General features: G+C 34.4%; 1 protein-coding gene across 1 annotated transcript; it reads left to right on the top strand.

Moving 5' to 3' along the window:
* Nucleotides 1-672: 672 nt before the first annotated feature.
* On the top strand, nt 673-10,921 carry ODAM (odontogenic, ameloblast associated). The gene is made up of 11 exons (XM_010383836.1): nt 673-736; nt 835-876; nt 1,419-1,466; nt 2,076-2,309; nt 2,726-2,773; nt 5,771-5,875; nt 6,722-6,769; nt 8,263-8,334; nt 8,771-8,932; nt 9,172-9,230; nt 10,523-10,921. Exons 1-10 carry the CDS (start codon nt 686-688, stop codon nt 9,199-9,201), a joined length of 840 nt encoding a protein of 279 aa, XP_010382138.1. The 5' UTR covers nt 673-685; the 3' UTR covers nt 9,202-9,230; nt 10,523-10,921.
* The last annotated feature ends 3,651 nt before the right edge of the window (nt 10,922-14,572 follow it).

Here is a 14,572-nt window from a genome sequence, read left to right as displayed (position 1 = left end):
AGTTTATCAAGTTCACCCTAAATGCTTGATTAGGTCAATGATTTGAACCAGGGAAGAAAGTTTCACATCTAGAGGATAAGAGAAATATACTTAAACAGGTTACACTATAAATCAACATCACACTTTAGTTTTATACTCTATTTCCGTAAATTACAAAAACATTGACTCAGTTGCTTAGTTCTAATATGTTATTCTGTTATTAGACTACTAAGTGCAAAGTATCTGGTTTTGGACTGGTATTGTCAAATCTCTATTGAACTACTTTCAACATAGACATTACAATTGTTGTAATAATAAGTCCCTAGTTGGTTAGCCCTAGTCATGACCTCCCATGGTCTGAAGGGCCTGCTCCTCTCCTTGTAGCACAGCACCAGGAGATCATCTTGTTCGTTAATGCATTCAGCCACATCATATGTCTCCAAATGAGTTTTTGTTCAAGCTAAAAGGACAAGCAAACAATTTTGTTTTTTATAAACAGCTTGTCTGAGAGAAAATAAAGAGTTATACTGTAGAAATTTACAAATACAACTTTTTAAATTTTAAATTCCAAAATGTAAGTAAATACTATAGAATTCACCCAACTGTTCCTTTGATTGAACAATACTAATTATTTTGTCATGAATTTTAAGTAAAGTCTTTATAACGCTAAAGATCACAACTTATTTTCTAGATCTATCATACAAAAATGAAAATTATAATTCTTCTTGGATTCCTGGGAGCCACATTGTCAGCCCCAGTAAGTGATTTTATGGCACTACTGATCTCATTGTGTTACACCTTCAACAATCCCTTCTTTTTACTATTTCTGATTTTTTTTTTCATTTTTAATTTTAGCTTATCCCACAGCGTCTTATGTCTGCCAGCAATAGCAATGAGGTTAGTTTAAATAATTAAAACAATCTCTGTCTTTCTTTTTAATGGAAATCAAGTGGGAAGAGATAAATGTCGTCACTTTATTTATACTGTGTTCCTCTCCACTAGCTTTTATGTATATCCAAGCACATTTCTAGTGTTCATGTTTGATTATATGATAGGTTACCTCTAAAATATTATTCTACTTCCCTTGCTTGACTGTTAATTCTTCAAAGGCAGATACAATATTGTTTATATCTTTTTGTTCTAATAACACCTAATACAGGTGTATATAGGTGTTTAAAAGCATAAAATGACTAAACTCCTGGAATGAGCTAACGTTGTGTAATCTCATACCCAACAGGGGAGAGGTTGCTAAATCCAAACCTTGTTTTAAATCTAACTTTTAATCACCGTAATTCAATGTAAGCCTAGTGAGAAAATGTCTCACTTCTAACAAGACATTGAGCAATCAGCTGTGACTTGTGCTACATTTACAGTAAACATTGTTCTTACTCATGTTAGTGTGTAGTAATCTTGATTTCATATTGTTTTTCCTTTTCTAGCTACTTCTTAATCTTAATAATGGTCAACTTTTGCCACTACGACTTCAGGTACCTCTATTTCAATAATTACTTTATGGGAAACATTTTTCTCTTGCTCATTTCTTATGTTATTTTTTATGAAAACAAAATGTTTCCTGATCCTATTTCTGAAATCTCAATTTTTAATGTTATGAATTTGTCTCATATATTCTAGTGACCATTTGTTTGAAGGTTAAAGTAAAAACTGTAATTCGATTAACATTTATTTATTGAGAACTTGGTATATTCGAGGCACTAATTCTCACAACTATGAGACAGTTAAAAGTAATTATTTTACACAAAGTCATGCCCAGTTAACCAGTAAGTAACAGCAGGTTGGAGGGTTTAGGGTTACGGTAGTGGAAAATACACAAGGTTTAAAACAAGTCTGGCATATGCAGATGTTGTGTTCTTTTATCAACCTTATCCTGCCCCATATTTCTCATGGCCGTCGGGAATTTAGCATTTGCTTCACATTATTTGCTTGGTTCAAAATGAATCAAGATGCTGTCCTTTTTTATATTGCAACATTGGAGGTATAGAAATTGTTTGTATTTTGTCTCTTTCTTGCTTGGGACTGACCTTTAAATTCTTTTTGGCATGAAGGGAACATGCTTTCTTTCCTTTGTGTCTTTTTAGGGCCCACTTAATTCATGGACTCCACCTTTCTCTGGAGTTTTACAACAGCAGCAACAGGCTCAAATTCCAGGACTCGCCCAATTCTCTTTATCAGCTCTAGACCAGTTTGCTGGACTGTTCCCAAATCAGATACCCTTCCCAGGACAGGCCAGTTTTGGCCAAGGAGCCCAGGCAGGCCAAGTTGACCCCTCACAGGCTCAAACACTGCCTCAGACACGACCAGGCCCCAGTCACGTAAGTCAGGCCTCTTTGATTTTGTTCGGAAGAGAGAGAACTGCATGTTGAATTTGACAATGAATATGAATCAGCTTTGAAATAGGCAGGAGTTTTTGAACAATATTTTTTCTCATAATATGTTTCTACCATCACTGTAAGTTCTTTTTTATCTGATTTCTAAGATGAAAGATTTAAATCAGCTACTCTAGGATACAGCAACAAACCAAAAAAGTTAAAAACAAGTCTAGGATAAGATAGGAAAACTTCAATAAAAGGCAGTTTATGTTGCTGACAGCACATGTAACAGATGACATTTCGTCGTGGAAACTTGCTAACAAATGATAAATTTATATGACTAGCTCTATGAAAAGCAGCTCAGAGATTTTAAATAACAAAGTCAAGCATACATTTTTATATAATTCTTTTCTTGGCAGGCGATGCCCTATGTGTTCTCCTTCAAAATGCCTCAAGAGCAAGGACAGGTAAATGGATGTAACCACACTGCCCATAGAGATGGCTACATACACTCTCCACAACGCTTTCTATTTCTAGCTCTGACTCCTATAGCAGGGGTCTAAAACCTATATAATGATATCACTGTCTAGATAACATCATTGCTGGGCCAGTATCAGTTTGTTGACGTTGGGCTCACTTAACAACTCCTTAAGAACAGGCAGCTAAGAAGAGTCTTCAGGACCCCTGAATTTCCAGGGCATTGCTATGTTGAGAGTAATAGAGCTCAATAAGCCCCAGGTCATGTCCTCTCTGCATCCAAAGTGCTGGAAGTTGGGAAAAAAGCAAGAGAAATACCATGGACTGACTTTATCCAACTTTAAATTTTGCTAATGAAGGAGATGCATTAAGCTGATAATATATGATATGATGTAGAGATAAGAAACACTTGCCTATGTTATTTGGCAGTTACAAAATTCTGCTCAAAATATTTTAGGCTTCTAGTACATTTCCAATTTGAATCCATATTACAATCAAATGGTAATTATTTCCATTAAATAGGATAATCTTTTAAAAGTGAATGCAAACTAGTATAATCATCACATTAATAGGGAAAACCCTATAAATATCAGGATTATTAATTTTATAATATTCTGGGTTCAAAGAAACAGTATTATAAATAAATTATGTTATTCATCAGCAGAATATTGGCCTTTTCATAAAAAGTTACAGTGTTTGGCTCTACTGTAATTATAACTATATAACTTTGTCCCACATCCACTCCCATTACAAAACAAAAGTTACTTCTAGACATTATCTCATTCTATGACATAAGCATTTAGAGAATTAGATGTATAACTAGAATTACTTCATCTTAAGAATCAAGAAACCTAGTCTTAAGGAGATCAATTTCCTGATCCCATTGAAAGTAAATAGCTGAGTTGGAATATAATTTTCCTCCCCTTCTGTCTCCTTCTTTAACCACTAAACCAGTAGCTCTCCACCCTGGCTTTACATTATAATCTCTGCTGGTAATTTTGAAAATTACAAATGTCTGAACCCTATCCCAATGAATCAATACCCCATGAATTGGTCATCTTCTAAAATGCTCAAATGTGATTTTGATTCTTAGCCAGGATTAAGAATGCTTGTACAAAATATAATCCTTCTGAAACCCTAGATATTTTATTTAACTCTCATGTCTAAAACAGTCTCTTACTTTATGCAAATAAACAAAACAGCATAAAAAATTAACATATGTACTAAGATTTTTATTTTCTATGAACATATACACATATAAACAGACACAGACATATAAGTAGAAGGCAATAATATAAATGGAAGCCATAAGGTAATGTAGGTGGTGAAGTTTCAGATGAGATTTGTTTGTTACTTGTCTATGTCTTGATTTACCAAATATCCTAAAATATGTATGGATTATTTCAATAAAGTGGCAATTCTTTGTTTGTTTTTTTTTTTGGGATTTACAATTTTTTTTGATATTCCTAAATATGTACTTTAGTTTAGGGTATGCAAGTAGTTTTAATAAACTTGCCTTTGGGAAAAAACATCAATTCATCATTTATATCATGTATAACTCCCCAATGCAATCCCTCCCTCCTCCCCCCTCCCCATGATAGACCCCAGTGTGTGATGTTCCCCTTCCCGAGTCCAAGTGATCTCATTGTTCAGTTCCCACCTATGAGTGAGAACATGCGGTGTTTGGTTTTCTCTTCTTGTGATAGTTTGCTAAGAATGATGGTTTCCAGCTGCATCCATGTCCCTACAAAGGACGCAAACTCATCCTTTTTTATGGCTGCATAGTATTCCATGGTGTATATGTGCCACATTTTCTTAATCCAGTCTGTCACAGATGGACATTTGGGTTGATTCCAAGTCTTTGCTATTGTGAATAGTGCCGCAATAAACATACGTGTGCATGTGTCTTTGTAGTAGACTAATTTATAATCCTTTGGGTATATACCCAGTAGTGGGATGGCTGGGTCATATGGTACATCTAGTTCTAGATCCTTGAGGAATTGCCATACTGTTTTCCATAATGGTTGAACTAGTTTACAATCCCACCAACAGTGTAAAAGTGTTCCTATTTCTCCACATCCTCTCCAACACCTGTTGTTTCCTGACTTCTTAATGATTGCCATTCTAACTGGTGTGAGATGGTATCTCATTGTGGTTTTGATTTGCATTTCTCTGATGGCCAGTGATGATGAGCATTTTTTCATGTGTCTGTTGGCTGTATGAATATCTTCTTTTGAGAAATGTCTGTTCATATCCTTTCCCCACTTTTTGATGGGGTTGTTTGTTTTTTTCTCGTATATTTGTTTGAGTTCTTTGTAGATTCTGGATATTAGCCCTTTGTCAGATGAGTAGGTTGCAAAAATTTTCTCCCATTCTGTAGGTTGCCTGTTCACTTGATGGTAGTTTCTTTTGCTGTGCAAAAGCTCTTTTTAATTAGATCCCATTTGTCAATTTTGGCTTTTGCTGCTGTTGCTTTTGGTGTTTTAGACATGAAGTCCTTGCCCATGCCTATGTCCTGAATGGTACTACCTTTTAAAGTCAATACATTCATAGCATTTCATTTATTATGGCAGAATGTCTAATACCACATTCTGCAGAATGATGATTCTCAAAAATATAGGGAAAATGCTACATAGGCTATCTTTCACTTAGGTATTTGCAAAGTAGTTTGTATATAAAGTTTCCAAGATGTCCTTTGGGAAAAAAAAAAAAAAAAAAAAAAAAAAAAAAGCTCTTTTGCTTAGTTCAACCCACTATTTCCTAAATGTGTTTGACCAAGCAAACTTAAAAACCAAGTCCAGCATTACCTGGGATACAAGTTGTTTCCAAAGTTTGGAAAGGGATGCTTCAACTATTTGCTTTGTATTTAATCATATAAAGTTGCTAGACATAAAACAGCTTTTGAATAAAATTGACATTAGAAGATAAAAAGTATGTCCTATGCTGATGTAATGGAATCTCTTGTATCCTTCTCTTTTTACAAGTAGACATTTCAATACTATCCAGTTTACATGCTCCTACCCTGGGAACAACCTCAGCAAACAGTTCCGAGGTCACCTCAACAAACAAGACAGCAGCAGTATGAGGAGCAGGTACTGCAAATGTTTTATTTTAATCTTACTAGTTCCACTCGAAAATAGAGCAAATAAGGTATATTACCATAGAAAAAAGTTTCTGAATATATTTAATGCGAACACTCAATAGCATGAAACAGGCATAAGAGGGTAGATACAGTGTTCTCTGCTATAAATCATTTATGTAAACTTACTTGGTAATATTCCAAGGCTGGATTTTTAGCCAATGACGTCAGTAAGTGGACTTCAATAGAATCAAGGCCAAAAAGCTGAATAACCTTGAAAAGTGAAGTTTTCTCACATTTAAAATGTACTAGCATCCACCTTTCCACATATGTGTGAGTGGTTACTATTTAAAAATAATAATTGACAAAAATTTTAGCTACCTTAATGAAAGATATATTTGATTACTGGATTTTGAGATACAATTAGATACCATTATACTGAATTTTGTGAAACTGCAATAAATTTTTTGAATTTTAACATAAATTCAGGTGGCTCATATATAATTAACATCCTTCCTGTTAGAATGAAAGTGTCTTTTATATAGTTTAATCGTAACTCTAAAACCTGGCATTACAAATTACAGAAAATTCAGAATTATGCTTTTAAAAACTGGTAGTATTAATTCTAATTGTCATGTTGCTTTAAAGGGAAAGAGACAGTTTTATCCTAGAAATGATATGGTATTAAAAAGATTCTTGCTAATTTAACAATAATTAATTTTTACTTACTGGAACATATAAACTTTAAAAATGCTTTTAATTTATATAAAAAGATATATAAGTTTAAGTAATCATTTACTGTAAACTTGTGACAAGAATAATCACAGAAAATATGATACTTTTTTGAAAAATCTGACAGATACCATTCTATGATCAATTTGGATACATTCCACAACTAGCAGAATCTGTAAGTAAATGCATATTTTTCATTAAAAAAATTCTTTTGAAACTACTTGCTTCATTGTTTACTAAATATATAAATGTGCTTCAGCCAGTGATGACCAGGAGGGCACCTCTAATTGAACAAAACTGTATATTCACTCAGTACAAGGAGAAGAACACACACATGGGGAGTCTTGGATGTCTTAATAGGAAAGTATTAGAATGACTTCTCACACGATTTGGGCTTCTTTTAGGTAATTTGGGGAAGATTGCAAAGAAGTGGTGATTCACTCTGGAGTAGCTATTTTCAAAAGTACGGTAACTCTGTGATTATTAGAATGGCAATCATTAAAAAGTTAGGAAACAACAGGTGCTGGAGAGGATGTGGAGAAATAGGAACACTTTTACACTGTTGGTGGGATTGTAAACTAGTTCAACCACTATGAAAAACAGTATGGCAATTCCTCAAGGATCTAGAACTAGATGTACCATATGACCCAGCCATCCCACTACTGGGTATATACCCAAAGGATTATAAATTATTCTACTACAAAGACACATGCACACGTATGTTTATTGCAGCACTATTCACAATAGCAAAGACTTCGAATCAACCCAAATGTCCATCTGTGACAGACTGGATTAAGAAAATGTGGCACATATACACCATGGAATACTATGCAGCCATAAAAAAGGATGAGTTTGCGTCCTTTGTAGGGACATGGATGCAGCTGGAAACCATCATTCTTAGCAAACTATCACAAGAAGAGAAAACCAAACACCGCATGTTCTCACTCATAGGTGGGAACTGAACAATGAGATCACTTGGACTCGGGAAGGGGAACATCACACACTGGGGCATATCATGGGGAGGGGGGAGGGGGGAGGGATTGCATCGGGGAGTTATACATGATATAAATGATGAATTGATGGGTGCTGACGAGTTGATGGGTGCAGCACACCAACATGGCACAAATATACATATGTAACAAACCTGCACGTTATGCACATGTACCCTAGAACCCTAGAACTTAAAGTATAATAAAAATAAAAATAAAAAATAAATAAATAAATAAAAGCTCATTCCTCTAAGGCAAGGATAGTGGAGCAAGGCGAAAGCTTTAATGGGTAAAGAAGCATCAGTCGCTCATATTAGCCAAGATGTGAGAACACCTGGTATTTTTGTGACTTGTGTGGTGACCTTACTTTAGACAAAATTTTGAAGTTGTCTTGGTTTTTTCCACCCCGTCTGATGTTGGTGTTCTGTAGAATTGTTTATGCTCAACAGATGAGCACCTGGTCCTAGTAGAGAATGTTAGAAAGTAGCACTTTCAGAACAGACGCAGAGGTGAGATGTCAAGCCGTTTCTCTAATAGCAAGAATTAAACTATTATTTCTGTTTTTAGCAAAATAATTTAAGAAGTTTGGGAGTGTTTTACTACTCTGGTACTCTGGGTGGCCAAAGAGCATATTTTCATAGATCACTGATTTAGACTTTTAAAACTTTTTTGTTTTCAGGCTATACCAGGAGGACAGCAGCAACTAGCTTTTGATCCCCAACTAGGCACAGCTCCTGAAATTGCTGTGATGGTAAGATTCCTTACAACACTTTGCCAGCTACTGGATATCAACAATTGACAACTTACTGCACTAATGCTCATTTTAATATCATCTCTGTTATAATTCCATCAATAATTTTTGCTGCTGCTGCTGCTGCTTCTTACAATATTTCGCAAGTGAAGATTCAGTTTACTCTTACTCAGTTCATCAATATTTTTGAGTATGCTATGCCAGATATTCTTTCATGCACCTTTATTTAAAAGCAGATATTAAGAGACAATTAATGTTTGCTGGTATATATTCATGGTCTTTTATGTAGCTTACAATTTAAAAAACCTAATAATAGAACTTTTTTTTTTAATATAATGCTTGTGCTGCATCTCAGTCCTGTTGCTTTACATTCTTCCCAATTTTGGCCTTCTTGTTGAACTTATGACAACTTTGTTTTCATTCTCATTCTCTATAGTCAACAGGAGAAGAGATACCATATTTACAAAAAGAAGTGATAAACTTTAGACATGACAGTGCAGGAGTTTTCATGCCCTCGACTTCACCAAAACCCAGCACAACCAATGTTTTCACTTCTGCTATAGACCGATCTATTACCGCAAAGTTCCCAGAAGAGAAGGTAGAGTTATGAAAACTTCATTTTATGTAAAAAAAATTGTCTAATGAAAAAATACAGTGATAAAATTAGTGCTTTAATTTATAGGACTTAGTCATGAAATTAAGAAGATAACTAATGAAAAATATGTGGTCTTAACTCTGAATAAGGTGGCCAAAAGTTATTTTTGATAATTGATTAATCAGAATATAATTTAATTTCAATTTAATAAGAGCTTCTTATGAATGTCCTTTTCTCACTAGGCCAAGACTGATAGTCTAAGGGAACCATAAGAAGTTGCCCTAATCATTCAGAGATTTGGGTAGGTATTTGCCAAAGTCACGCATTAGGTGCCATGACAATTCCTACATATGAAGACAAAAGATAAAAGTTGTCAGAGGAGCTAATGGAGTTCTTACCAAAGTAGTTATAAAAATAAGTTAGCTATATATACTTATAAAATTAATAGTGAGTATGGACTTCAACGGTTTTTAAAAACAAAATTAAATTTTGAGAATCGTGTCTGCCTATACTATAAGCTTGGTACACTCTCTGAAAACACGAATACTAGATATGCTAGGTCCATTACAAAAGACATTCTGTAGATACTCCATACAGACTCAATTCTCCCAAATCATCATTTCAATTTGCAAACTAAACATTGTAATAATTCCAATATATGTGTATTAGTTTGAAATAAAATAAAAATCTCAAAATGATAAAGAAATTGTACAATGGAAAGAAAATTTCAAATTCCATGATTTCTATATCAGATATAATCTTTTTTTTTTTTTTTTTTTTTTTTTTTTGAGGCGGAGTCTCGCTCTGTCGCCCAGACTGGAGTGCAGTGGCCGGATCTCAGCTCACTGCAAGCTCCGCCTCCTGGGTTTACGCCATTCTCCTGCCTCAGCCTCCAGAGTAGCTGGGACTACAGGCGCCCGCCACCTGGCCCGGCTAGTTTTTTGTTGTTTTTTTTTTTTGTATTTTTAGTAGAGACGGGGTTTCACTGTGTTAGCCAGGATGGTCTCGATCTCCTGACCTCGTGATCCGCCCGTCTCAGCCTCCCAAAGTGCTGGGATTACAGGCTTGAGCCACTGCGCCCGGCCCAGATATAATCTTGAACTAATTACTTGTTTTAATCAGCTTGGTTGGCTATGAGGCTGCAATAGGAGTTTGATAGAAGGGCAATCTGGGAACAGCACCAAAAAGTAAAAACGTACACTGAAAAGCAAACAATTTAACCTGAAGGGCAAACTAAAAGACAAAGTTTTTGAAATCTCCTCCCTGCTGCCATGAGCCTCTTTTGATCTCTCCTTCCATAAAAATGAGCACTCAGAATTCTTCAGATGAAAAATGTTTATAAAAATACAACTGAGTAAATAGTAATAATACCTCTTTAGGAAAGCCTCCTCACTAATGTACTATATTATACAAGGCAAATCTAGTTATTCAGTAAGAAATACTAAAGAGATTTCAGTATTTTTATGACCTTTTTTCTGTATGTATGAGTCAGTGAAAGAACAGCTTTCTATTTCTTTAATAAACAATTCGTAAGGTATCTAAGACATTTTATGCAAAGCAGTCCACTGATATTAAAATGCTTTTCTTTTTCAGGGTAAAAGACGTGGCCATGCCTTGGATATAATTGTAGGCTATTAGATAATGCTAGTATCAGTTCTTTGGAATACATGAAATATCTTGATTCTTCTCCTAAATTTGTTTTTACTTATAAATGTTATTAAACTCTTTAAATATGTCATAGAAAATAATACAATCATGTAATGAGTCTTGTTTTACAAAATTATATGTATTTTCAAATATCCTATCATTGTATAAACTGGAATATAATAACACTGAGAATAAAGCTAGTATCATTAAATTAACTGGATTATTGCATTAGTAAATGATACCTCTGGAAAATGGTAGTACCCATGAAGATAGGTATATTGTCATCGGATGGATGACGAGAGTTGTGTTTGGAACTGATGAAGTAAAATATGTATCTAGATTTGACATGTCATCTGTTTATTTCCCTAAGGTCCATTCAGTCAGCTTCCTTCTGAGACATTCTCATGACAATCAAAATTATTCGGTGGCAGATATCATAACGTGCTTATTCCTAATATGACACAGTTACATAGAGAGGTGTCTGTCCTTACTCAAAAGGGTAGGAGAGTGTATGATTGCTTGGGGGAGGCAGCATCCTGTAGAGAATAAGTTAGAGATTTTGGGTTTCATCAGATCTGGCTTTCAATCTAGCTTTTAATCTTCAGCAAGTCACTTCACTTGTGTGAGTGTCACCTTTTTTAGGTATAAATTGAAAATAACACCTTTTACAATTTCTGAAAGAACTACATGAACTAACACATGAATGTGCCTCGCTCATAAAAATGTTATTTTTTTCCCTTCACATGTGAATATGAAAGTATTTGTATGTTTAACTTATTTTTTCAACTTTAGACTATCAGCTAAAATTTTTAGAAAATAGGAAAATTGGTATTCGATGTAATATAAATGTGTGTGTTGATGTGTTTGAGTAGGTGCATGTAAAACAAAAAAAAAAAATGAGTTAAGTGAATGAATAAGTGAATGAATGAATATGTATTAGGTGGTTTCCAATAAACTTGGTGAGTATTCCAGACTTTAAAGTAGATCACAATTCCTAGAATCTTACCTGTTTCAGCATTTAGTAATGTTATGACCCTAGAATCTACTACTTGGTTTTTGGAAGAGTAACCCAATACTCATCCATTCTACTTTCATTTTATTCTGCATCCTTTTTCCCTAAATTTATGTACTGAATGAATATAATTCTGGGTAATTGACTGATATCTTAATATTAGAAATGACAGAGAGAGGCAAACAATAATATGTCTGGTAAAAAACTACAAACCTTGTACGCAAAATTCCAATAGTTTACAGGACCAAGGAAAAAATTACATGAGGTAATTCATACTAAAATCTTAGAATAAATCCTGGAACATAGTGAATACTCAGCTTTTCTCTTTAATGAGGAGAATAAAAGGAGTGATCAGAGACTAAAGAGGAAAGATAAGTGCAACATAATAATTCAGTTCAAGAGCGAACAGTGACGAACTCTAAAAAACCTATAAAACTAAATATCAAGTTATAAGAAACTCAAAATTTGGCAGTATGGGGGGTATGATAATAAATACTTTGAAAAAGATGTTGTGATAATTTTACGTGTCTACTTGACTTGGCTAAAGGATGATCAAATAGCTGGTAAAACATTATTTTGGGTGTGTCTATGAGGATGTTTCTGGAAGATAGCATTTCAGTTAGTAGACTGAGAAAAGAAGATCATCTTCATCAATCTGGGTGGGAATCATCTAATCCACTGGGGCCAAAATAGAAGAAAAAGGTGGAGGAAAGGCAAATCTGTTCTCTCTGCTTGAACTGGGACATCCATCTTCTCCTGCCTCAGACGTTGTAGCTCCTGGTCTCTGGCCTTTAGACTGGACCCAGAATTTACTTTGGATTTGGACTGGAACAATTTCACTGGCTTTTCTGGGCCTCCAGCTTGCATATGGCAGATCCTGGGACTTCTCAGCCTCCATACTCATATAAGCAAATCTTTCATAATAGATTTCTTTCTATATATCCACATAAAAGTATACCTCAGTGATATTGTGGATTTGGTTTCAGAACACTACAAAGTGAATATCACAATAAAGCAAGTCATATGAATTTGTTCCCAGTGCTTATAAAAGTTGTGTTTATACTACATTATAGTCTCTTAAGTATGAAATAGCATTATGTATAAAAGCACAGTGTATATACCTTAATGAAAATATTTTGTTACTAAGAATGCTAGTGAAGTGAGCACCTACTTGCCGCAAATATTCAGTAGGTAAAAAACACAAAATCTGCAGCCAGGCATGGTGGTTTACACCCGTAATTCCAGTGACTCGGGAGGATGAGGCAGAATGATTGCTTGAGGCCAAGAATTCAAGACCACCCTGGGCAAGAGAGCAAAAAAATGTCTCTCTCAAACAAACAAAAATGCTCTTGAGTCCAAGATTGCAGTGAACTGTGATCACACCACTACCTTCCAGCCGGAGTGACAGAGTGAGACTCTGTCTTTAAAAAAAAAAAAAAAGATTAAATCATAATAATTTTATATAACACAAAATCTGTGAAACACAAAGCAAAGCATAATAAAATAAGGTACACCTGCATATCTTATTGGTTTTGTTTCTCTGAAGAATACTGATTGATATTATGGAGATTGTATAAATGTAATATTACATATACAAGAGCATAAAGTAGATAAATACTACATAAATAAAGTAATGCAACGATAAACATTAACATGAATGTTGGCTAGGCACAGGGGTGCACGCTTAAAATCCCAGTGCTTTGGGAAGCCAAGGTGGGAGGACTTTGTAAGGCCAGGATTTGGAGACCATCCTGGACAACATAGCAACACCCCATCACTAAAAAAAAAGAAGAAAAAAAAATTAATGTCCAACCAAACATACTAATTTTCTTTCTTTTTTCTAGGCAATATTAATAGGACCTTATTACTCTGTATAGTTTTATATTACTCTGATCCAATTGAATGACTCAAGACTTGAAAATAAATTACCTAATCTTTAACTATTTAGTACCCAATCTGTTACAGAAAGATGTTAACTTTTGTTTAGCTATTCAACTGCAACCACCAGTTTAAATACCTGAATACTGCAATCACCATCAGTGAAACATTCCATTTTCAAAATATTATATAAAGGAACTTTAAATTCTATCATTTTTGTTGACAAAGTTAGAAAGAGTATGAAGTTTAAGGAAACATCATCAGAATACATGCAGAGAACTGTAGTTTTTATTTCTTTTACCTCTGGCGTCCCAATATCCCCTTACTCCCAGCCTCGTAAGAAAAGGGCAAAGCAGGAAAAGCTGTTAGATTTTGAACAGGTTTTGACCAGAAAAGTTTTACATAGAAAATTTCTCTAAAATCAGCTTTGCTTACATTTGGTAATTCTCAAAACTTTCCCTACCAATAATTCTCCACTGGATGTTTCCTATCTAAATGAAACAGCATTAGTTCAAGAATGAAATATAGACGAATAGAGGAACAGAAAACCAAATGCCACATGTTCTCACTTATAAGTGGGAGTTGAATAATGAGAACACATGGACACAGGGAGGGGAACTTCACCTCCTCCATTACATCTATATTCAATCTATTATCATAGCCTAATAGAGTAATACTTTCAAATGAAGATATTTTAAGTGTGTAGTGTGAAAAATGTATATATTTTGTAATCATCACCCCATCAAGATACAGAACATCTCCAACACCCCATAAACTTCTTTCATAGTCTTCTCCAATCAATCAGTCTCCCCACTCTCATGCCAAGCAACTATTTTCGTATTTCAATCAACATATATTAATTTAGCCTATTCTGGGTTTTTATATAAATTAAATCATACATGATGTATTCTTTCATGTCTGGCTTCTTTTACTCAACATTATGCTTTTGTGATTCATTCATGTTATTGCTTAAGTGGTATATTACATTGCATTAATATATGCCATTTTCTTTATCCATTCTCCTATTGTTGAACATTTGAGTTGTTTCCAATTATTGTATATCAGAAATAAAGCTGCGATGAACATTCTTGTACATTTTTTTGTAA

This window comes from Rhinopithecus roxellana, chromosome 2 (genome assembly GCF_007565055.1).
Source record: "Rhinopithecus roxellana isolate Shanxi Qingling chromosome 2, ASM756505v1, whole genome shotgun sequence".
NCBI lineage: Eukaryota > Metazoa > Chordata > Mammalia > Primates > Cercopithecidae > Rhinopithecus > Rhinopithecus roxellana.
Note: the sequence above shows the minus strand (reverse complement) of the source record. Positions and strands in the feature narration are given on the sequence as shown.

Excerpts from the sequence above, each read along its gene's own strand:
- ODAM (XM_010383836.1), top strand. The coding sequence starts at position 686 with ATGAAAATTATAATTCTTCTTGGATTCCTGGGAGCCACATTGTCAGCC. Across the intron at positions 737-834 it reads GAGCCACATTGTCAGCCCCA|CTTATCCCACAGCGTCTTAT; the intron begins GTAAGTGATTTT and ends TTTTAATTTTAG. Across the intron at positions 8,933-9,171 it reads CAAAGTTCCCAGAAGAGAAG|GCCAAGACTGATAGTCTAAG; the intron begins GTAGAGTTATGA and ends TTTTCTCACTAG.